Here is a 25,199-nt window from a genome sequence, read left to right as displayed (position 1 = left end):
AGAAAAGAGAGAGAGAAAATGAGAGACAGAATGAGAGAGAGAGAGAGAGAGAGAAAAGAGAGAGAGAAAATGAGAGACAGAATGAGAGAGAGAGAGAGAGAGAGAAAAGAGAGAGAGAAAATGAGAGACAGAATGAGAGAGAGAGAGAGAGAGAGAAAAGAGAGAGAGAAAATGAGAGACAGAATGAGAGAGAGAGAGAGAGAGAGAAAAGAGAGAGAGAAAATGAGAGACAGAATGAGAGAGAGAGAGAGAGAGAGAAAAGAGAGAGAGAAAATGAGAGACAGAATGAGAGAGAGAGAGAGAGAGAGAAAAGAGAGAGAGAAAATGAGAGACAGAATGAGAGAGAGAGAGAGAGAGAGAGAGAGAGAGAGAGAGAGAGAGAGAGAGAGAGAGAGAGAATATCTATTTGGGTGCTGGGTTTCTTTTCAGTCCAAATTATGATTCCATTGGTATCCTTGACAGGTTAGACATTCCCTTCACCTAATGAGACAAGCATTTTTGTTGTTGTTTTCAGTCATTCAGTCTTATCTGGTTCTTTGTGACCTCATGGACCACAGCATGCCAGGCTCTTCTATTTTCCACTATCTCTTAGTCTGTCCAAGCTCATATTCATTGCTTCCATGATATTGTCTATCCATCTCAATTTCAACTGTCCTTTGGCCTTCAATTTTTTCCAACATTCAGGGTCTTTTCTAATGAGTCCTTCTTATTATGTGGCCAAAGTATTAAAGCTTCAGCTTCAGTATTTGACCTTCCAGTAAATAGTTTGAATTAATTTCTTTAAGTAGTGACTGATTTGATCTCTAGAGCAGAAAGTAATAGGGTTTTGTCATAATAACTTGCTGATCATAGTTCTTTTTCAGTGACCCAAAAGGCAACTCTACACATGGTCAATACCCAAATCAGATGATTATACGCTTTGCAGTCAAATGTGGAAAAGCTCTATATAGTCGGTTAAAACAAGACCTGGATTTGATTGTGGTTCAGATCATGAGCTTCTTATTGGGAAATTCAGACTTAAGTTGAAGAGAGTAGGGAAAATCATCAAACTGTATAGGTATGACCTAAATAATATTCCTTATGAATATGAAGTAGAAGTGAGGAATAGATTGAAGAAATTAAATATGGTAGACAGAGTACCTGGAAAACTATGGACAGAAAGGTTTACAGTATTATTCAGATCAGCATTACTAATTGGTAATTTATAAATTCATAGAGTTGTCTAGGTGATACTGAAGAAGATAAGGAACTTATCAATGGAAACATAGCTAGTTTCTATCAGAGGTCTCGAGTCTTCCTGACTCCAAGATTGGTCTCTCCCACTATATCTTTGTTGTCACTCAAACACATGGATAATTAAATAAATATATGCAAGCTTACAAATACACTCATGGAGACATACCTTATACCCGTGATGGGCAAACTATGGCCCAGTGCCAGATGTGGCCCCCTGAAATGTTCTTTCCAGCCCTGCAACATTATTCCTAATCTGACAAGTACAATAAATAGGATACAATACAATAAAACTTCAAAAGAGTTGCCTTAGAAACAGACTGACAGATGAGCATTTCCATTCCTTTGGCCCCCTCTTTAAAAACTTTGCCCATCACTGGGCTAGACCAATTATCCTTAAATTTCTGTATGTCTCAAACTGGTCAGGGGTACTTGCAAATTCTCATGCCCTGAGTTATTACTCAGAAGACACTTTGATGAAACTACTTTTCAATTTATTCTTGGAACAATTATGGTTTTTGCCATTGCTTAGTAATATTACTTTCTCAGTCTTTAGCTGCAAAATACATGACAAATAAAAAGTATTAAAAAAAAACAAACCTCTAAATCAAAACCATAATTAGCCATCTTAAGAGATTGATTCTAGCTCAGAGATACTGTGATTGTATGTGTCTTGGTGATTTAAAAGGGGAACTGGGACTAGCCCTGGACCAGTCTAATTTTCTTTCCTTTTAAAAGCTTTATGGAAATGCACTCTGCAAATTTAAGTTATGTTAAGTAATACCTAAGGTATTCAAACTATTTCAGGAATGTGGCAAATGAAAAGGGAACTTTCAAATAGGCATCTTTAAATGTTGAGACCTCTTAGTTTAAACCATCTGTGGCAATCCACCTAAAACGAATTTTTAAAAAATAGTTCCCACCCTTAACAACTTCATCTTTACTCATAACTTAAGGGCATTGCTAGAAGCATCAGTGATTCACTGGCATTTAGATATAGTTTCAGTGTTGAATGTAATGCAAACTAAATGGGTACTGATGGACGGAGAGAACTCTGAGAATCTGAGAGAGAATTTTCTTTCTTGAAAAAAATCTAATAGGATTGTTTCCCTTCTCTGAATATAAACAAATAAAGAAGGATCATTGATGCATTTTAATGCACAGAAGGAAAATGAAGTTCTGAAAGAAAAATAGTTAACCAAGACAGATTTGAAAGTAACATTAAATTTATTACATTTTAATAAAACAAACTGTACATAAATGATTTGCATTTTCACTTATAATACTCTTAATCCTTCTTTTCTGCTTGACTTTGTATAATTTTGCACATTCGTTAAATTCAGAATAAAAATACAATTTCCCCAAGGGGGGGGTCCAAGATAGGTTTTTTTTTTAATTATCCTTCTCCTCTTTCTTATCCAAGTAAATGAAGGGTATGCATTTGGGAAATGGAATACGGATCTCATTCTGCACATTTAACTATGGAACCAAATGAGCTTGAAGCCCTTTGGCAAGGGGCTTTCCTTCCTGGAACAAAGTCTTCTTTATCATCTATGTCTGAAGGCCTGAACCATGACTTCTGGGTCACTGACGCCATGACAACCTCCCCGTCAGCTCCTACCAGCACCAGGATCTCATTTGTACACTTCGTTCATAAGGTATGGAAGAGAATCCTTTACCCCTTCAAAAAACAGGCATGCATCTATTTTACAGAGGCCTTTCTTTGAATGAATAAAATCTTCTTTGAGATTGCCTGAAGGGCCCTTTGCAAAACTAAGACTAGCCCTGATTTTCCATAATTTACTTTTGCTAATTGACTTCTAACAGAATTCTACTGGCAAGCAACATTTACGATTGCATGCACCTTTAATGCGAAAAGGAAATTTAAAGTACCATGTGATAGAAGTTTGAGAGAGCAACTTTCTCCTTCCTGCATTATCATCTTCTACTGGCTATAACACCCTAAAGAATAGCCTAAATCAATGAAGCAACATTGACATGGAGGAAACTGGTTAAAATGGGTCCAGACACAAAATCTGCTCCCTCTGAGTAACAACAGGTGAGCAACAGAAGAGCTCTGTTTTCCGTTGTTAAGACTGTGGATCTAAAATATTCTTCTCCTATAAATGTAAAATATGATGGATCCCAGAGAAAAATAATTTATCTGGCTGTCTAGTCATTGTTCTGTACAGTAGGACCTCATTTTATGCAACCAATACATTTCAAGACCCTTAGCATAAATTAAAAAGCTTGCATAACAGTAAGCTCCATTTTTAAATAATTATTTCTTAGGCACTTTGTGCTTTTTTAGGCTTATCAGAGCAACCAGCATCACTACTCTTGTACTTTGGGGTCATTGTTAATAACTAAATAGTGTTAATAAAACAAAGGGAAGCACTGCTTTTATGGGGCCATGACTTATTTGTTTGATGCAAGAACTCCAAAGACTGATGTGCGAGTTAATGTTTGGTGCAAAACAATGTAATAACTCACACAAACGCTTCCAGAGTGAGAATGAATGTGACTGGCTGAACTGCTGCCACTTGGGAAAATGGCACAGATTTAGCATGTAATTTAAAAATTTTATTTTACATATTTTTCTGCCCTGATTTTTTTCAATTTCCAATCATGTATACCTGCATCTATATGTGTCTAGTGCATGTAAATAAGGTCCTACTGTATTCTATGAGAAACTAATTAACATTGAATGAATTATGATTCTATTTTCTAATCACAAATTTTTTAAGCCCTTACTTTCTGTCTTGGTATCAGATATAAGACAGAAGAACAGCAAGGGCTAAGCATCTGGGGTTAAGTTACTTGCTCAGGTTCCCACAGCTAGGAAGTGTCTGAGGCCATAGTTGAACCCAGGTCCTACGGGCTCCCGGCTTGTACCTAGCTGCCCCTAAAATATTTTATTAAGTTGTATCAGATCTTGAAAGATTAGCATATTTGTAAAAGTCTGCCCTTAAATTCTAGTGCTCTCTATTACCTCTAGGATCATCTGAACTCACTGATTTGGCACTTTAAATCCTTTCCACACTGGCTCCAACTTTACCTTGAGCCTTTTTATATAATGCTCCCTTTCCTGAATTCCATAGTCCAGTCAATCTGACTTTTTTTTTTTTTTTGATGTTCCTCATACATAGAACACTGTTTTCCATCCAGGTTCCTTTGCACGCTCCATACCCAAGACAAAAGCCCTTTTCACCTCTATTTCTTAGAAACACTATTTTCCTTGAAAGTTTAGATCAAGGTTTACCCTCTACATGAGGGCTCTCACGATCCCCTCAGCACCCTCTCACCATAAATTACATTATATTTTATAGATATGTTCACAGGTTGTTGCTCCCTAACAAATGTAAGCTTCTTAAGGGCAGGGTCTGTTTCATTATTGTCTTGGTGCCAAATTACTTAATTATTGTATATATTGATGTATAGAAACCTGAGAGTATTTGGTCTGAGACACACGGTAAATCTTTTATGCTGTTAAATGAAACCATTCAGGGAATTGACTGCTCCCAAACTGAGTTTTCTCTAAAAAAAAAGCCACAAAGTAGATTTGAAGATTCCAGGTTTAATGATTGCTTTTCCTTGTGTTAATAATAATAGTTTGACACGTAGACAGCAATTTAAGGTTTGCAAATGCTTTATCTATCTATCCCATCTAGCCTTCTGCTGCAGTATCCTTTTTCTTTTTGTTTGGAAAGTCAGTATGGTTTTTTCCAAAGAAAGAGGAGTAATTCTGGAGTTGGAATATTGGGGTTTAATTCAACATTTAGGGTCACATAGGTCATAATTGTCAGAGGGGAGATTTGAATGCAGACCATCATCAAGAATAACGTTCTACGCACTGTATCACTCTTATTTACTGCCGTCTACTATCTAGGTGACCTCTATGCAAAGGCTGGATAACCACTCATCAGATATGAGGCAGAAGGGATACTTGTTCAAGTACAGATAAGTTAGCCTAGGTAGCCTTTGAGGACCCTTCCAGCTCCTAAATTCTGTAGTTGTATGGCTGAATCCATTGGAAGCCAGTCATTAAGAGAACTACAGAAATGACTGACCAAGAAAATAGTTGATTGATGAAGGTGTCTTACAGAGTCTTGATGTTTTGTAAAGCAAGGAGTGACTTTTCAGAGGATGACTAGATGATGACTTTGACATTAACCTCTCAGGGGCTGGAAAGGGGAGCAGAAAATGCATTATGAGTATTATCTATTAACAAAGATTTCTCCTGTTGGATTGTTATCTTCACTTACCTTGTCACAGAAGACCTTGATCTGGCAGTAAGCTCTGTGAATGGGTTTATTGCTTCGGTTGTTGTAACTGTACGTGTCAATCTGAATCATCAAAGGAAGCCCTTTTACCCCTTTCTGGGAGGAGAAATCTGTACTTAGGCAATTCACAGTGATGAAAATCTGAGGGAGAGAAAGAAAAAGAGAAAAAGAGGAGAATGCCCAATGAGATAGCATAAGTTACCATAAAAATACAAATACATTCAACTCAAACTCAAAACAAGTCAGAGTGAATAAGGTCCTGTCAGGAAGACCTGAGTTCAAAGCTCCACCTCATATACTAAGATCTATGATCTTCAGTAAGGCACTAAGCCTCTCTTTGCCTCGGTTTCCTCATCTGTAAAAGCAGGGGGTTGGATTCAGTCTGTAAGATCCCTTCTAACTCTAAATCTGTTCTTAACAAGCAGACCTCAAATTACCCCCACAAGGGATCTATATTTAGATTTTAAGGAATTTCTGAACTTGAATCAAAAAATAAAAAACCTACACCTTTATTCTCACTAACTTCTAATTGACATTTAGTATTTCCTTCAATTATTTAAAAACACTATATAGAGAAGAGGTTCATGGGCTTCACCAGATTTCCAAAGAAGTTTATGACAAATAAAAGAAATTAAGAATCCCTGCTCTAAATCTATGATTCTCTGAATATGCTGCCATTCTAACTTGTTTAATTTGATCATAAAATAATAATGGCTGCCTTTGACATAGTTTACTTAGTGATAATTGTTAAGCGTCAACTATGTGCCAGGCACACACTCCTGTAGAAGCAAGATACCTTAAGTATTATTTTCTCCATTTTACAGATGAGGATGTGACTTAAAAGAAAGGAAATAGTGTGACCTGTCCATGGTCATAATCTGAACTATGGTTCAAAATCCATGTGTCTCCTGACTCCAAAATCATTGGTCTTCTCAGCAAGCTACCTCTCTTAATAGTATAGGGCAGTGATGGTGAACCTTTTAGAGATCAAGTGCCCAAACTGAACCCTCACATGATATGTGAGCCCCCCTCAACCAACCCCCCCATCTTGCCCCAGTCTGGAGGAAGAAAGCACTCCCATTAGGCTGCTGGGCAGAGGAGGGGGTGATGTGAAAATATCCTCAGGTACAGTGGAGAGGGGGAAGGAAGCAGCCCCCTCTGGCACATATGCCATAGCTTGCCAACACAGATATAGGGCATCTGATATAAATAAAGTTAATGCTCTAAAAGAACAAATTCTCAAAGGTTCCTCCAACTTAGGTCTTTAAGCTATCTTTAACAAGATAGCAAAAAGCCAGTCTAAAATACTTCTAAAATTCTATCCGCAAGTTCAAACTTGTGGGGCTTTGAGAGGAGGGGAGAGGAAGAAGTCATGTTTTCTTAAAAAACATCATAAATACTTTTTCACAAATGGATTCCATTCTCAGCTTGATGACCTTGAGTAACCAGATGTAGGATCTTGAGGAAAGCAATTATATTCTCAGAATATTATTTTGGTATAAAACAGAAGTTCTTAACCTATTCTCTGTCAAGAACCCCTGTAGTAGTCCAGTAAAGCCTAATTGATCCTTTTTCAGAACAAAATTCTTAAATGCATAAAAATAACTGATTATGAAAGAAGCCAATTATATTAAAGTGCAGTTATCAAAAGATTAAAACACACATATGTATGTACATACACCACCAACAATAATTTTGGTTTAACAATCCCTAGAGGATAGGGGGTAAAAAACTTGGGTTCAAATCTCATCTCTGCCATCTACTGGCTATGTGACTTGTGGAAAAATTATTTTACTTCTTTGGACTTCATCAGTTTCATCATCTGTAATATAAGGGAATCTAATTCGAAGACTTCTAAGGTCTCTTCCAGCCCACTTGAGGTAAATGACTTGGTGACAGCAATATGAAAGATAAATTGAAGTACAGATAGACTTGAGAAGAGAAAAAGAGATTAGAGACTTTTAGAGAAATCTTGTGATAAAGAGAAAATGGGGAGTGACAGCCAGACAAGCCATGGCTGCACCCAGAGCCAAGGTTATGTTGCTATTGGCCCCTCTCACCATCACTCAGAAGAAAGGTCGAAGGATGCTAAGGAAGGATAAAACAAAGGTTAAGGATGAACTATATAGGAGATTGATTGGCATAGTCATCTAACAAAGCATCCCCTCTAAAGCCAGACCCTAAATCCCAAAAGCCATCTGCAAAAAAAAAGGGAAGTTTTTCAAAAGGAAAGGTGGATGTTGATAAAGATGGCACTTTATTGATGTTATTCAATCATTTCAGTTTTTGCTGATTCTTCTTGACCCCATTTGGAGTTTTCTTGACAAAGATACTGGAGTGGTTTGCCATTTCTTTCTCCAGCTCAGATTACAAGATGAAGAATCTGAGGCAAAGAGGGTTAAGTGACTTGCTAAGAGTCAACCAGCTGTTGAGTGTCTGAGGCTGGATTTGAACTTAGAAAGAAGAGTCTTCTTGACTCCATACTAAAACACAGGCACAGAAAGCTCAAGGGGCTAAAGATGTCAAGTGAATTTGGGCAATTTGAGTTAACCGTAGTTCTAGGGATGATACAGTTTGAAATGTTATTTTTATCAAGTCTTCTTTATCAAAAATTCAGAATCTTATTTTCCTTTTTGTCTAAATGATGTTGTTAGCAGACAGAACACTCATTTTGAAGGACAAGGGCAGACATCACTGATAGGATGCCTCAGAAGCTGAGCTGAAATGGAGAGGAATTTCTTCTCTTCTAGACTGAGAAGATTTCTTCTGGACACCAGGAAGAGATTCCCTGACCCTCCCACATATACCAATATCAGATATATTGGTGTGAATATCAATACTCCCAAACATCTGGTGGGGACAGAAGAGAATAACTTTCAAAATTAGCTTGTACTTCTCTGTCTACTATCAGCATAAGCTTTACTCATTAAAACACAGGAGGGGGCGGCGAGGTAGCACAGTAGAAAGAGCACCATTTCTGGAGCCAGGAGGAACTGGGTTCAGATTTGGCCTTAGACATTGCCTAGCTGTATACCCTGAACAAGTCACTTAACCCCAACTGTCTAACCTTCACTATTATTCCTTCTTAGAACTGATACTAAGAAGGTAAGAGTTTTTATAAATAAATTAATGAAACACAGGGGCCTCTCTGGACTTGCCCTCATTTCCTTCCCTTTCTTTACCACTGTTCTCCCACCCTGCAATTAATTCTTTTTTTACCACAATCTTTCAGGCACTTTGGAGTTCAATGACTTCCCCGAGATGACCTCAACCAAAAGATCAGCATTTCCTTTTTCTTAATTGGGGGATCTTCTTGTCTGAATAAGAATTTTGTCATTTCCGTTTCATTTCCTCAAATTAAGAGTAGGCTGATGAAAAGTTATTAAACAAATGTGTGCTAAATACAAAAATGCCCACCCTTACTCCAAATGAAATCAAATGAGATAATATGTGCAAAGCAGTCAAGCACAATGCGTGGCACATAGTAGGCATTCTATAAGTGCTTATTCTCTTCTCTCTTCCCCTTCCTTTCCTTTCTCTTCCCCATCTAGAGTATAAATGAAGATTCTTCACAGGATTTTACAACCACTTTGAGTTTTGGATAGTCCATGGAGGAAAGGATTTTGAAAGTTGTCGCATACTATTGCTGATAGTAGCCTATGTCTGAATTACTGTGATCAATTATGAGAAGAATTTTTAATAAACCTAGGTACAGTTTGAAGGGAAAAAAGATGGTTATTGTAATCATACAGGTAAGACGTGATAAATGCAGAATTTAGGATGGTGGCTCTGCAAGCTGAGAGAAGGGGATATATGGGACTGGCATGGTAAAGCTAGAAATGCCAAGATTTGGAAATCTACTAGGTTTGTGTGATGAATGAGTGAGGAGGTGGGACTATTCCCGAGGTTATGGAGTTGAATTATAGCAAGGATGCTTGGGAATCTGAGTGACCAAGAAGATGGAGGTGGCCTCAACAATAATTAGGATGTTCAAAAGAGCACCAGAGTTTGGGTACTGGAGATTTGTGCGCTAAGATTACCAAGAAATGATCTATGTTCACATCAACATAAATGCAACTATATTGCACTCAACGAATAGGGATGTTCCTAAAAGAAATGATCTCCAGCTTTATCTATAACTATATTATAGATAAATAAATTTAAATATTAAAAGTATTAGGAACTAAGATAGTGATTCCCAAGATGGGCACCACCGCCCCCTGGTGGGTGCTGCAGCGATCCAGGCGGGTGGTGATGGCCACAGGTGCATTTATCTTTCCTATTAATTGCTATTAAATTTTTTAAAAAATTAATTTCCAGGGGAGCTAAGTAATATTTTTTCTGGAAAGGGGGTAGTAGGCCAAAAATGTTTGGGAACCACTGATTTAGAGGATACCTGGGAAACAGAATGCCAAATGAAAAAAGACTGAACTAGGAGGCAGAAGACCTGGGTTTGAGTCTTGGAATCTATAGCTTTGTGATCTTCAGTGAGTCACAACCTCTTGGAACCTCTTCTCTATTATGGGTGCATTAATACTCACTTACCTTGATTTGCATGATAATACAGATATAACCCAGATCAAATTATTTACTGTCTCTGAGACAGGGGAGGGACATGAAGGAGGAAGACAATTTGGATCTTAAAATTTTAAAGAACATACATTGAAAACTGTTATTATCTGTAACTGGGAAAAATATTTTTGATTAAAAAGAGAAACTAAAAATACTTATATACCTAAAATGCAAGGTTATTATACAAGCTGAGTGAGAAAATATATGAGAAATGTCTGTAACATAAAATGTTCTTTATTGAGATTATTATGAGGGTTCATTGTCCAAAAAATAACTCTTAATTTACTACTAAATATCCAGTTTAATTCCAATTTATTTATTTGGCTTAAAATGTTTTCTCCTAATAAAACACATACACCTTTGTAAGTGGCAACACATTCAGAACCTGCTGGCATAAAAATGAATGACTTCTCTAGTGTGAAGAGGGGAAGAAGAAGGGAAGGCAACACCTGGGAACTTCAATGTAACAAACAAAGAAATTTTAAATTGTTTTTCGTGTTTATTGAATTTCATGTGAATTTAAGAAAATCTTCAATTCAGATACCTGCCATGTTAGACAGCTTATAAGGAGATGAAAACATTAGGGAGAAGACTGACTGGAACAAATGGAGTAAGAGTTCTTCATCCTTTGAGAATGAATTCAAAGTGATTTTCTGAATTAGCCAAAAGTCACTTAGAATAGCTACAGAGAAAAAGGTGACTAACTGGGAGAGTTAATGCTTTTGTTGGTTACAATGCAATAATACATTGTCATGTAAAGAGGTCAGTCATTGGCTTCCTCTAACTCACTTCCAAAGAAGGAGCCTTGAGAAGCTATTAATTAAATAACCTCTTACTTTAGCTAGAGAGAGAACTGGGAGTGACATGAGCAGGTTGGAACTTGGAAAGGTTTCCAACATGAGAGACAGTTAGCATGATCCAATCCATAATCTTAGTGGGGGGGAAACAATATTTATTTTTATATACTTGGTTTTCTTTGTAATATGATAGATTTTATTGTATGCATTTAAAAAACATTATTCTGAGAAAGGGTCCATAGACTTCAAAACAGATTGCCAAAGCAGTCAATGACTCACAAAAAGGGTTAAGAACTCATCCTCAAAAACTTCATCTAACTCTAAAATTCTATGATTCTGTAAATCAGTACTCACCTAATTCATTAAAATGGACAAACTGTATTTTAAAAAATCTATTCACCCCCAGGAATAAAAGATACACTAGGGTAGTATTAGTAGAACTACACATTAATCCAGCTCCACTGGAAAGCAATTTGAAATTGAGCTCAAAAATCATTACACTCCATAGTGATACCAGGATGTATCTCAATCCCAAAGCTACTAAAGAACTCAAAGAAACAAGGAAAATTATTCATACATATTAAAATATTTAGAGCAATTCTTTTAGGAGAAGCAAAAACCTTAAAATTCCAGGTTGCCATTTGTTGGGGCATGACCATACAAATGATAGTATATTTATTTAGTGGAATATTGCATAAGAAATGATGAAATGGATAGTTTCAGAGAAAACCTGTGTGAACTGACACTAGAGTGAAATGACTAGAACTAGAAGAACAATTTGTATGATAATAATATGAAGAAAAACAACTTTGAAAGACTTGAGAACTCTGATCAATACAATGACAAGGCAAGATTCCAAAGGACTGAAGAGAAAGCACTCTAACCATTAACTCACACTTTGAAGTAGGCAAGATTGTTGAGGAACTTAAGAGGCAGAATAAGATATGCATTTTGGGACATGGCCAAAGTGGGAATTTGCTTAGTTTGATTATACATATTTATTATGATAGTTTTCTTTTTCTTTTTGTGTATTCATTGGTGGAGGGGAGAAAATAAATTCTTAATTAAAAAAATTTAATTTCAAGATAAAAAGAAAACAAAATATAAAGAAGTCTGTTAGCCCCACTGAAATTTTTATCCATCTTAAAAATGAGTATTTTAGTATAATTAAGATGAGAAGTTCACCATTACTAATACCATAGCAACATCATAGTGAGTAGGAATAGTGGAAAAAGTAGAGTACGCCCACCATCAGTGTTATGAAACGTTAACGAAATTTTCAGTGGTTCTAATTTTCTTGGGACTAATCTAATTTATGTTGGAACTTATTCCTCCTTGCCCATGCTAATTTACACAGCTGTAATTTGTTGCCAGCTATGGACTTCCATAAAAATCCATTTTTATTTTATTTTGAAGAAAAATCAATTCTTCACTTGGGAGGGTGAAGCGAATTAGCAAAACAGCACACCATCACACAGCCAGTGAGGAGTGAAGGATTTCAGCAACGCTCTAATTGCAAATAGCCCAGATGAGCTAACTCTCATTTAACCCTGTCAAAATGGGTTATGAGGGAACAATCAACATCTGACTTCTTTCATCAAGGAGAAGATGGAAAACTGAGATTCTCAGTTACCCAGGGCTCTGCTATTATAGCAACCATCAAGAAAACACATGTGATTGACTAGCAAAACAGAGATTTCAGATGAATATACGGAGATGTAGCATATAACAAAATGTTGGGCCTATGGTAGATGTTTGTTAAATAAATGTACTCAGTGGGAGCAGATAGGGGGCTCAGTGGAATGAGAGCCAAGCCTGGAGATGGGAAGTCCTGTGTTCAAATCTGACCTCGGACACTTTCTAGCTGTGCGACCCTGGGTAAGTCACTTACCTCTCATTGCCTAGCCCTTACCATTCTTCTGCCTTGGATCCAATACATAGTCTTCATTCTAAGATGGAAGGTAAGGGTTTAAAGGGGGGGGAAAACCACTTTATTGACCAGTCTTTTTAAAGACTGGGCTAATCCTGATTGGCTGAGTAACAATCAACCACCTCTACAAATGGTCTACAAAAGCTCTTGCTTATCCCTATATATCCACTCATAACCTCCCTCTCTCATCTAAGACTTTCTACCTTCAAAAGATAGGCCAGCGTGCAAACAGTGTGAGCTTATGTCTGTTATACACCAGAACTTAGTGTATTTCTTGATGCAATATATTACTTGGAGAAAGATGGCAAATCAGCATGGTGTCTGAATAGGATTCTACCTGAAGAGTAAGCCCAGAATGATATTCAGACAATTCAGATTTGATGAGAAAGGAGTTTTCTTGTTCAGCAACCCCCAAAGTATATTAATCTTCTAGGGAGAATCTAAACCACTGCAAGTCTTAGAGAGTCTACACAGGACTCTGGGTGAGAGAGACTCACTAGAATAACAAAGTGCTGCCTTAATGGCAACCCCAATTTCAGTTTCCTTTTCAGAGAGCTGATAGGTTGTTCTTTCCTCTTCTGTCACCTGCTCTAGATCCCGCTTACCAATGATGCCCTGAACCATATCCTCCATAACCTAGAGGAACTTCGGCCCTAGGGAGCTGGTCTTTGGATTAGTGACTGCTTCTCCCACACCACAGCTTCAGAAAAGTTCTAGTCTTACTTTTCTTCATTCCCTCCTCAAAGATCACTTCCTTTACAAACTTCTCTCCAGCTGCCTACCACCCCACTGCCCAAATTGGGTATTCATGAACTATGATCTAATCAACTCTTTCACGGCTCCTGGATGGTGTGTCAATCAACTCCCCTTTAGCCCCCACTCACCATTCTGTAACTTTGAGAACAAAATTGCCCTTTCCTAGCCACTCACTTCTGTTGTTTCCCCCATTAGAGGGCATGGACTGTTTTTTTTTTTTAACTTTTATTGTATTCCTAGCATTTAGCACAGTCAGGCAAATGGCAAGAACTTAATAAATGATTGTTTGCCAACTGACTGTGGTGAAATAAAGGTTCTCCCATATGTGATACTCTTATTGCCTATTAAGTAGTCAGTGAAGTTTATTTTTGTAGCCATCCAAGGAAAGGAGTGGATTTTTCGCATTTTTTATTTCTTTCAATACAGGAAGAAGGAAACCAGTGGAAATGGAGGCCTGGGGGAACAGAGGAAGGGAACCACTCAAGATAAAGGGGTCTTTCTTAGTATAGTGCTAGAAACTAAACCCCCTACCCATTGCTGGAGAGCTTGCTCTCTACCTGGGGGCATAAGCATAAATCATTTTATAAGAGAAAAATAATTACAAATCTGGGTCCTGTAGCATAAATTTGCCTCATGAGCCAAAGTTATGTTTTCAAGATCTCTAGAAAGTAAAACTCCATAGTAAAGCAATGAGCTCAAAAGAGAAGATGGTCTCTGAATCAGATAATCAAGCCCAAGAATGAATTTAACCCATATGAACAGAGGGACTTTGGTGGGGAGGGGAAAAAGGGGTGTGAATGAGCATGTGCAATTCAACTCTTCCATGGGGGCCATAACAGGAAGTAACCTAGCCTCCTTCATTCATCACAGAGAGGATGAAATAGTGTCTAATGCTCCTAATTGGAGAAAAGGGGGGTCAACTTTCCCCATAAATATGGAAACTTTCAAAGACTTGTCATCTCAGAATTATAATGGCTGATGCTCAGAGAAGCAGGTAAACTAGATTAGCCATATTTATTTTCTCTTAAATACTGAGATTATCAGATTAGTGGTCCTAAAGGGTCATGTGCAGAGAATCTCTTAAGAAATGTATCCATCAGTCCTCTTTTTTTTAAACTCTTACCTTCCATCTTAGAATCAATACCATAAAGTGGTTCCAAGGCAGATGAGCAGTAAGGGCTAGACAATGGGGGCTAAGTGACCTGCTCAGGGTCACACAGCTAGGATATTAGTCAGTTCTAATAAACTGTTTTGATGTGTTTTTGGCTATGGATTTAATAAATCAAAGGAGAATGGCAGACTAGAAAAAAATTGGTCCTTATATGAAAATATGAATTTGAGTCTTGTCTACTCTGCCTTAGTAACATTATGACCTTGAAAAAGTCACTTTAACCTAAACTTCCCTCAGTTGTGAAATAGCATCTTTGTGTCTCCACATCTCTCGGTATGGTGCTTTGCAGAGAAAGGTGTAAGGATGGGATTTTGTGCAAAGGAGATGGAATCAAAGAAGGAGAAGGCAGTTGCTGGCAACTGCTGACAGTTGAGACCAGCAGAGGATTCTGGGAATTTCCCATCCTTACGAGGGGCACTAAAGACTTCTTGAATAAATGAATGAACAAATATAAAATAATCTTGAGAACAAATAATAATACATGAAAGCAACAATTTTAATAACCCAAGTTAAGGTAGAAGCAAAGAAAACGGGCATAAAAAAAAAAAAAAGAAACCTGAATGCCCCTCCCACCAACACTCACCAAAAACCATGTTTGAGGAGATACAAACTTCAGGTTGGATTAAAATCAATTGGAGTCAAAGAAATATGGAATCAGAGGCTCAAGTTCAAACTTTGAGTCTCCCATTTAACCACTCTACACATGCCTCAGTTTCCTCTACACATCTTCTGAGGTCCTGCTATGTTCCTAAAAGCTCTTAGGTAATTTCCAAGTCAGATTCTATGTTTTTATGAATATTAACATTTCTTATCTCACAAAGTCTAATAATATCCACACTGCCTGTCTACTTACTAAGAAGATCAAATTACATGCTGCATGCAAAGTGATTTCTCGTTGGGTAGCACTATATAGATGTGAGCTATTATTTTGATAAAGAAGTTTGCTCACTGGTGGCAGCCGGATTGCAGGCAGCCAGACGGATAGCCTTCATTTTTTAGTACTTGATGATTCAGCCCAACATAACAGGCCCTGGAAGATTCTAGTGGCTATTTCCTAAATCATTAGAATTCACAGTTGGCTCCCTGATTTACCCATTGATCAAATTAGGCACCCATTCTGATACACAGGGAGAGAAGTTAATTGTGGGCTTGTCAGCACAAAGTCTAAAAGGAAGGACATGGGGTGATTGACCATGAATATTTACGAAGGCTGCTTTTCCAAGATGGTAAGGGAGACTTACTGAAAATATAGCATAAGGGAAGGAACGCAGCCTTAAAGGCACTATAAAAGTCAGTCAACCTCGGAGGTGGTCTTTAAAAGTCAACCCCAAAAGAGCTCCAGAATCGACCTGGGGACCCTCATGGTGGCCAAAAGGCCTCCTGGGAGAGCTGAGGGGTCCTCGGGGCTCCCAGGCTGTGTTCCGGATTGCTGACCAGAGCACCCACATTCCATAGAGAGTAAACAAACGTGAGCCTGCGTGGCTCCCCTGCCAGACTGTGTGGGGAGAGAATGAGAGCAGCAGAAGTTCAGTGTTGCAGCTGGGTAATTAATGTCACTGCTGGCACTGCTTCTCCCTGCTGGCTCGCCTGCCTGACCTCCCAGCACAGCACGGTATCAGTCCTTGATGCTATCACAGTCCCGTTGAGCCAAACTTACAACCAAATGGTTAAACGTTAACTGAAGCCAGTGGATGGGGGATGGAGAGCCAGGTAAGGACGCTAAGTAAAACCCTGATTTAGAAACGGATTCTGCTTCATTTCACAAACCCAGCTGAGTCCTTTAGTCCTTGTGCAGCTGGTAAATGAGAAAACAGATGCCTTTGGGAAATGGTATCTACACAGCTTGCAGTTTTGTTTTGTTTCCTTTTTTAAAGCCCTTGCCTTCACTGTTAGATGTGATACTAAGTATTAGTTTCCAAGGCAATTAAGTGTCCAGGGTCACACAGCTGGGAAGTGTCTGGGGACAAATTTGAACCCATCTCAGGACTGGCTCTCTATCCACTGACTAGCTGCTCCCTGCATTTTTTAAATGCATCAAATTAATTGAAGCCAGAGGATATCCTCAAACAGTCCACTTCCAGCAACTTGAACCTGTGACCCTTTGCCTTCAGTCAGTTCTGAGTGTTTTAAGAATGCATGCATGCAAACACAGGTCACTCAGTGGTTTGAGAGCCAGGTCTAGAGGCAGGAGGTCCTGGGTCCAAATTTAGCCTTAGATATTTCATAGCTGTGTGACCCTAGGCAAGTCACTTAACCCCTGTTGCCTAGACCTTATCATTCTTCTGCCTTGGAACCAATGCACAATATTAATTCCAAGTTGGAAGGAAAGGGTTAAAAAAATAATGCATGCATGCCTTGAAATGAGTGTCAAATAAAAAATTTTAAATTATTTCTTCAGGATCAATTCAAACCCGCTATTCATTATTTTTTCTGTAATCTTACCAGTGTGTCTTTGGCTTCTAAATGACATATTCATTGAGAGGTGACAATGTGGCAGATAAGATATACAATTCATATTTGCAATTCCCTTGAAGATTTCTCCAGCTAGAAACATGTTTCTAAAAGCATAGGAATATACATTTCCTTACTGTTCTCCCAACTAGAATTGTCTTTTCCATCCCCTTCAAGTTCTAAATCTATGATTCTATCTGCTTACAAAAGTGAGAGCAATGTCTTTAGGGCAGTACTTGAATGAAATTTCAAGAAACTGAGGAATTTAGTAAATAAATAATGTGTTTTGGGGAGAAAGCAATAGCATAGAGGCTAGAGAACTGAACTTAGAGTCAGCAAGACCTGGGCATGAATTCAATTTTTGATATATAATATGAGAGCCTGGGCAAGATACTTTATCTTTCATTGTGCCATGTACCTCTTCAAGACTAAAATTTGCAACTATTACTTCATTGGTAGAGAGAATTATTCTACTTAAAAGTTTCCTATTATAATGGAATTGAAGGTCTAGAACAACAAAAGCTCCTCAACAAACCGAAATCCAAACAGCTTTTTTAAAGAATAAAACTAATAAACTAAGGAAACTGACAATAGTAAGCCGTGTCTGTAGTTTTCCAATATATGGGAGATTTTTGTAACTAAATTAAGTATGGTAAAGTGGACAAAAAGCACTAGAAATCTGGGTTCAAGCCCTGTCTTGATCACTTACCAACTACTTGGAATTTCAAAGTCAAATGAACCTTGCAGCCTCAGTTTGAACATCTCTAAAATTTCGTGTTTTTTCATCATCCACTTTCAGTCAACAGCCAAAATGATTATACCCTGTGATTCACCATCTCTTAGAACTACACTGCTATTAAGATCTGAAATTTGGAAATTATATTCTCTGCCCAATGCCTTCACCTCTCCCAGGTATATTAAGCCTACTCTTGTCCCCTGTTATGACTCATTTCTCTTTCATTTTCATCCACAGTCTGCCTACATTCCCCCTCACTTTGGTTTCCTTCATATCCTGCATTGAATCAGTCCATAGCTTTGCCACTTTAATGTCTCACAAACTAAAATTGCTTGTGCTATTCCTTAATGGGAGATCTTCAACCTTAGTTCATCTCCATGATTTGGTATTTCTGCTCCTGCTCCAGGGATTCTAAGGGATGATAGGGAAAGTCACATTTAGCTATTTCCTCCCACAACAAAATCATGGTACTTAAATTGAGCTGGGTCCTCTTATTTAATAATTCTTCTAGTGTAGCCTTTCCAACTCTATTTTATTTTTTCTTTCTCTCCATCTCTGAAATGACCTATTTAGTCAGCCTACTGACTTCCTTTAAGTCTCAACTAAAATCCCATCCTGTACAAGAAGACTTCTCTAATCCCTCTTAATTCTTGTACCTTCCCTCTCTTGATTATTTCCTGTTTATTTTGTATATAGCCTGCCATATATAGAGATGTATATGTGTGTGTATATATATGTATATATACATATATATATACACACACACACAAGTTTGCATCTGTCTCCCTCATTAAATTATAAGCTTCTTGAGGGCAAAATTTTTTCCAATTTTTCCAAAACTTTTCCTCTTCCCTCTTCCTTCCTTCTTCCCTCCCAATTATTACCCTTCTCCAACACACACACACACACACACACACACATCACACACACTTATTAGCAGATACCTCAGTATTCTACTTCACAAAGGTGATTAAAATAAACCCTTCTCCATCCCTCACTCATTTCTTAATGCTTTTTAGTATCATCACCTTTTTGTCCCTCTTTCTCTCCTGTCATTGTCAGAAAAGATACATGCATAGTATCCACTTAAGTAATCCCTTCACCCATATCCTTAATCCCAAGCATATTTGCCTTTTTGCAGATCCTTACTTCCCAAATAATTCCTTCTTCCTCATGCATAAAGCAATGGCTTCTTCCCATTTGTCTACAAACATGCTTAGGTCTCTCTGATCCTTAAACAGCTGGAGTTTTCTGCCCTAGTCACTAACTTATTTTTTTTTTGTTTCCTTTATTGTTAAAAACTCCTTGGAGGATTTTCTCTATATAACCTCATTAGTTTAAAGGAAAGGAATTCAGGTGCCCCGTAGAGTACCAGGCCTGAAGTCCGGAAAACTCTTCTTCCTGAGTTCAAATCTGGCCTCAGACTTTTATTAGCTGTTTGACCCTGAGCAAGTCACTTAACTCTGTTTACTTTAGTTTTCTCACTTGCAAAATGAGCTGGAGAAGGAAATAACAAACCACTCTAGGATATCTGCCAAGAAAACTCTAACTGAGCTCATAAAGAACTGAAAATGACTGAAAAATGAACAACAAGCTTAACGGAAGTAAAGATCAATAAAAACATTAACAAATCAGATTTAATAAGTAATTTTGTTCCAGGATAGAAATCACCTACTCAAACATTCATCCAGCTCCCTCTCTTCTTTATAGCATTTGGCTCTGTTGACCATCCCTGTCATCTTGATACTATATCTTCCCTTGGCTTCAGAAATACCCTTTTCTGCTATCCGACTAGCTCTTCCTTCACCATCTCATTCTGTTTTCTTTTTCTTTTCCAAACCATCAAAGCTGATGTTCTCTCTATGCCTTCTCTCTTACCAGTCTCATTCACTTCCATTGCTTTGAAATTATTTATTTAGTGGCTTCTAAATCTAAACCTTAAGCACTGGCTATCTCTTCCAGACTCTGATAACTAAAATTGTGGGCATTTTTCAATTCCTGGCTCAAGCACCACCTCTTCCAGAAGTCTTTCCTTAACGACTCCACATCCCCCAACTTGGGAAAATCTTTCCTACCTTAGACATCACACAATGCTTTCTTTTTACCTCATTATTCAGTCACCTTGTCCAACTTTGCAGCATCTATGTACAGATCATATCCTTTTACTATACTATAAACAGCATGAGAAAAAGGGACCATATCATATTTAACCTTTGGATTGCCCTCAAGCACAATGTTCTGAACACATTACTAATGGCTCATATTTATTTTGACATTTGTTTGTTTAGAAAACACATTCTTCATAGCTAACATGTGAGGTATTACATTATGATTTCTATTTCACAGACAGGGAAAAGGTAAAGTGATATGTCAAAGGTCACATAGCCCTTGGTCTCTATCCCAGTTCTTCTGACTCCAATTCCAATTTTTTTCTCTAAAGCATCATGTTTACTTTAAAAGATATTTATTTTTATTCAAAGATACTTTATTTTTTCAATGACATGTAATAACAATTTTCAACGCACATTTTTCCTAAATCATAAAATGTTAGGAAGGTATTTAGTAAATAGAAATAAAATAAATACTGCTAAGGTCTTCTCAGTGTTAGGCGATTTGAATTAGAGTTTGAGGTCTGAAAAGATCTAGATCTCTTTGAGATTTCAGAGGCCACTTGGTTCAACCCTCTCATTTTTACAGTTGAGGAGACCCAGACTCAGGGGATTAAAGACTTACCCAAGGTCATACAGGTAGTAAACCATCTAGATACTACATATATGAATTAGCATCAGTACAAGATTAAAACGACTTGGGCTAGAGAGAGCAAAATGTTAAACTACATATATATGTAGATATTTATAATTAAATTAGATATAATTACAAACCACAGAAATATGTAATAAAAATTACTTAAGTACCCACATATTTATGATGCTATGACTTGTGAGAATAATCGATCTACTGAAGTGTTCAGGCATTTTTCAGGGTAGTTCTCTACCTAACAGGAACAGGATAACTGCTTTTTGATAACCGAATCTGAATATATGTATCACTGAACATAATCTCATTTTGAATAGAGATTTTTCATTGTCTGAACTGGTGACTCGAGCATATAGCAGGCAATTAATAAATACTGACTGGCTGAATGAAACATCCAGAGCGTTTCAACCATGTTAGTGAAGTTTGAAAGACTTTTAATAGTCTTTCACTACCCTAAGACATTTGGCACCCTCTGTGTGTGTTTCTGGATATCCACAGGTACACACACTCTCCCTCACTTTCATGCAGTACTGCTATTCAGCCAGTAGGGGCCGGCACAAGCACCTGGCAAGCTTCTTAAATGCTTTGTATGTTTCAATCTTGAGACTGAAATCAAACAGGAATCACAAAAATAGCAGATTATATTCCTTTAAAAAAAAAAAAGACAATTTCTGATTTTCTCTCCCTTCTTTTCCAATTTAGAAATGACAAAAATCTTAGGGAAAAGTCTTCATATATCTATGCATATGTAAAACCATATACATGATACCATAAAGATGCTAATCATAATAGTAATCACTTAATTTTATTTAGAGTTTTAGTTGTGTTTTTTTTTTAAATTCTTACCTTGTGTTTTAGAATCAGTACTTAGTATTGGTTCCAAGGTAGAAGAGAAGAAAGGGCTAGGAAATTGGGGTTAAGTGACTTGCCCAAGATCACAAAGCCAGGAAGTAGCTAAGGCCAAATTTGAACCCAGGACTTTCTGTCTCCAGACCTGATGCTCTATCCACTGAGCCACCTAGATGCCCCAATGTTTTAGTTTTTAGAAAGGGCTTTGGAGAAATAATATTGTTTGGGCCTCACACCAGCCTCAGAAGACAGAATACGCAAGAATTGTTATTTCTCTTACCACTACTATCCAATGAAAGATTAAGTAGATTGCCCAGACACAAAGCTTATAAGTGGTAGATCTTAATTCGAAATCAGCTTTCCTGACTCTAATCATGATAATCATGGTGCATCAGAGGGAGTATAAGTAAGTTATTTATCCTCTACAAGCCTCTTCTATAAAATATAGATAGTAATAGCACCTAGAATACCAGGACTTTGTGATGATCATATGAAATAAACTATGCAAAAGTGTTTGAAATTCTTAAAGTATTATGTGTTAACTATTATAATTTTACTCCAGAATTATTTTACTGCTACAATGACCTCTTTCAAGTTAGTAGAAGAATTATTTTATTTTAAACTCTTACTTTCTGTCTTAGTATCAATTCTAAGACAAGAGTAGCAAGGGATAGGCAATAAGGGATAAGTGACTGCCCAGGTGATTTGAAACCAGATCGTGCCTATTCCAGGTCTGCTCTCTATTCCTTATATTACCTACCTGCACCAGAAGCACAATTTTTAACAAAGTCTAGTAATATTATAATTCAAGACAATATGATCTAATGTCTTAGCAGAGAAGACTAACTGGAAAATACAATAATCTAATGTATATTCATGTTACCAACTCTCTGACCTAATGTCTTCTTTTTTCATTACCATGATTAGAACAGTCTTCAGAATGGTAATCTGTCTGCATAAAAGACTAGGTGAGTATTGATGCTATTGTACAAATAGGGTCAGGGGAAAGATAAACTCATTAGGGGCTTATGGTGGGTTTGAGGTATTCATGAGAGATCAACGTAGTGCTACCTTGTAGAAAGTTGTCAAAAAAAACTATAGAAAATTGTTGGTCTAATTGTAAGTGTTTGTGGTTGTATATTTAAATTTGGGAGTTGTCTTCACGGAGATAGTAGTTGATGTTATGAATGTAAAGGAAATAGTCAGAAGAATAAATGTAGCTAGAGGAAAGATGCAAGGAAGGACGCACAAAGTAGAGCCGTGGAATGTACCCACAGTAAGGGGTTGAGAATAAGACAAGGAGCCAGTATGGGAGCCAGAGAAATAGTGGTTAGACAGGAAAGAATAGAGTGTTCAGAAGGAAGGAATGCCTATTAAACCCCAGTATTAGAGATATATCAAGAATGAAGAATGAAGAAAGATTGTGGTGGCCTGTGATCATTGATGAACTTGAAGAGAATAGTTTCAGTTGAATAACAGAAATGAAAACTTGATTACAGAAGAAGCTGAGAAGATGTGTCCTGAGTAATTGGAGGTTTCTGGTATAGAATATCATTAGAAAAATAACTCTAGTTAATGAATTTGTTAATGAGTCAAGCTAGTCCATTTTGATCCTTTTTACCTTTCACAAATACTCAAATAATTATGAGGTAAGAAAAGCAGGAGTACACTATGGAGTCAGAAAAATCTAAGTTCAAGTTCTGCCACTGACACCTACTAGCTATATTGGCCATTGACAAATCATTTGACCTTAGCAATTCTCGAAGAATGAATTATAGGCAGCTAAGTGGAACAATGGATAGAGTGCAAGATGTGGAGTCCGGAAGACTCATCTTCCTAAGTTCAAATCTGGCCTCAGCACTTCATATCTGTGTGACCCTGGGAAAGTCACTTAAACCTGTTTACCTCAATTTGCTTATCTGTAAAACAAGCTGGAGAAGAAATGGCAAACCATTCTAGCATCTCTGCCAAGAAAACCCCAAATTTGGTCATGGAAGAGTCAGACATGACTGAAATGATCAACCAACAAGAATACATTCAAAAGTATCAATCTGTATAAAGAAGCAGGGAGAAGGAAACAAACATTTGTTAAATATCTACTATGTGCCACGGACTGTGCTAACTACTTTACAAATATTATCTCATTTTCACCTCACAACAACTTGGTGCTACTATTATCTCCATTTTATAGTTAGGGAAACCGAGCAAGACAGAGCTTAAGTGACTAGCCTAGAGTCTCACAGCTCAGGCTGGATTTGGATTTAGTTTTATCCACTGGGCCACCCAGCTTCCTCAAAGAGGATGGTTCCAACCCTGGAATTTTCTCCAAAACAACAAATCTATTTTGTGATAAGTGTGTATGGGTTACCAAAAAATGTATAAAACAATACATCTAACTTTAAGAAATAACATGGTTGCTGTGACAAGAAATGTTCACAAGTTAAGCACGTAGTAAGTAAAGTCATTTTCTTTTACTCTAAACTCGTGTTTCCATGAAGACAAAGAAGGGAACCTGTATTGTGTGATATAAAGTTTAGGTGCTTATTGCCATAAACCCAAAGATCTTAACAAATGCTATCAGATAATGATATTGTAAGACTCTGAAAATCAGCATAAGAAAGAGCTTTCTAACAATTAGTGCTGTCCAGCAATGGGAAAGGTTGTTTTACAGAGGCAACGCACAAATGTTGAGCTCTTAACGGCCAAAAGCCTTTGATCACAGGCTGAAGTCTAAAGGGTTTAAGATTTTTACTTTCTATTGCTTGAACCTCACAAATAGCGTTATGAGGATAGCACTAGAATTATTAAGAGACTTGCCAATGACCCCATAGCCAGTAAGAAGTCAGAGCTGAGATTTAAAGAGGGGCTTCCTGTTTTGAAGGCAACGACCTTGTCTCCTCACCTTACCAGACTTAGCCTTTCACGAATGTCACAAAAGAGATTCTGACATTGGGTAGGAGGTTGAAGAAATGACCCTGGAAAGTCCCTTCCAATGCAAGACCCCTTTCCTGAGTTCTGGACTTGCCTAGGTGCTGGAGAAGTAAGAAGAAAATGTAAGGCTTACTCAAGGAGTTTTCACTTTAGGTAAGACAGCTTAGATATTTCTATAAATAAACAGAATAGAGAGTAGAGCCTGTAAAGCACGTAAGAAAGATACAAAGAGAGTCGGTGATTCAGCTCAGCAAATATTTATTGTGATTCTATGAAGTCCCACGTCATGCCATCTTTTCTCTCTCCACAGCCAACAAGGTGAGCATGTTGGATCACGAGTCTTACGCAGGGGGTCAGGTGGCAAGCCATGGAAACCCCACGTTCTGACAGAAGCTCAAGCTCTTGTTCTCTTCTGTAAGGTGAGCTTCTAAGATCACTCCTTCCATATAAGGCTTAAGTCCAGCTTAATAGCTTCTTCTGCTATCCATTACCACATAAAACCTGAACAAAGGCATGACTTTGTTATAGTCCAATACCAGAGGCTCCAGTAAATGTTTACATTTCCCTTCTGAAGCTTCCTTAACCCACACCACACCTTAGCAACTACATAAAAATACCATTTACATTGCCTCCCTATTGTATACTTCCAGCACCCTCTGTGTGGCTTTTAAACTTCCAGACTTTCCAGGAGTGTTTTCCCCTATTTCTGTTTTCTTCACTTCTAATCCACAGT

The 25,199-nt window shown here is 37.6% G+C and overlaps 1 protein-coding gene across 1 annotated transcript in view; it reads right to left on the bottom strand.

Annotated features, from left to right (window-relative positions):
• Nucleotides 1–25,199, bottom strand: part of GRHL2 (grainyhead like transcription factor 2) — a 165,395-nt gene that overhangs the window by 48,425 nt on the left and 91,771 nt on the right. Inside the window, 1 exon segment of the mRNA XM_044683986.1 lies at nt 5,499–5,657. Coding sequence (XP_044539921.1) covers nt 5,499–5,657 — 159 coding nt within the window.

This window comes from Gracilinanus agilis, chromosome 1, assembly GCF_016433145.1.
Source record: "Gracilinanus agilis isolate LMUSP501 chromosome 1, AgileGrace, whole genome shotgun sequence".
Lineage (NCBI taxonomy): Eukaryota > Metazoa > Chordata > Mammalia > Didelphimorphia > Didelphidae > Gracilinanus > Gracilinanus agilis.
The sequence above is the reverse complement of the archived record's forward strand: the minus strand, read 5'-3'. Positions and strand labels throughout refer to the sequence as shown.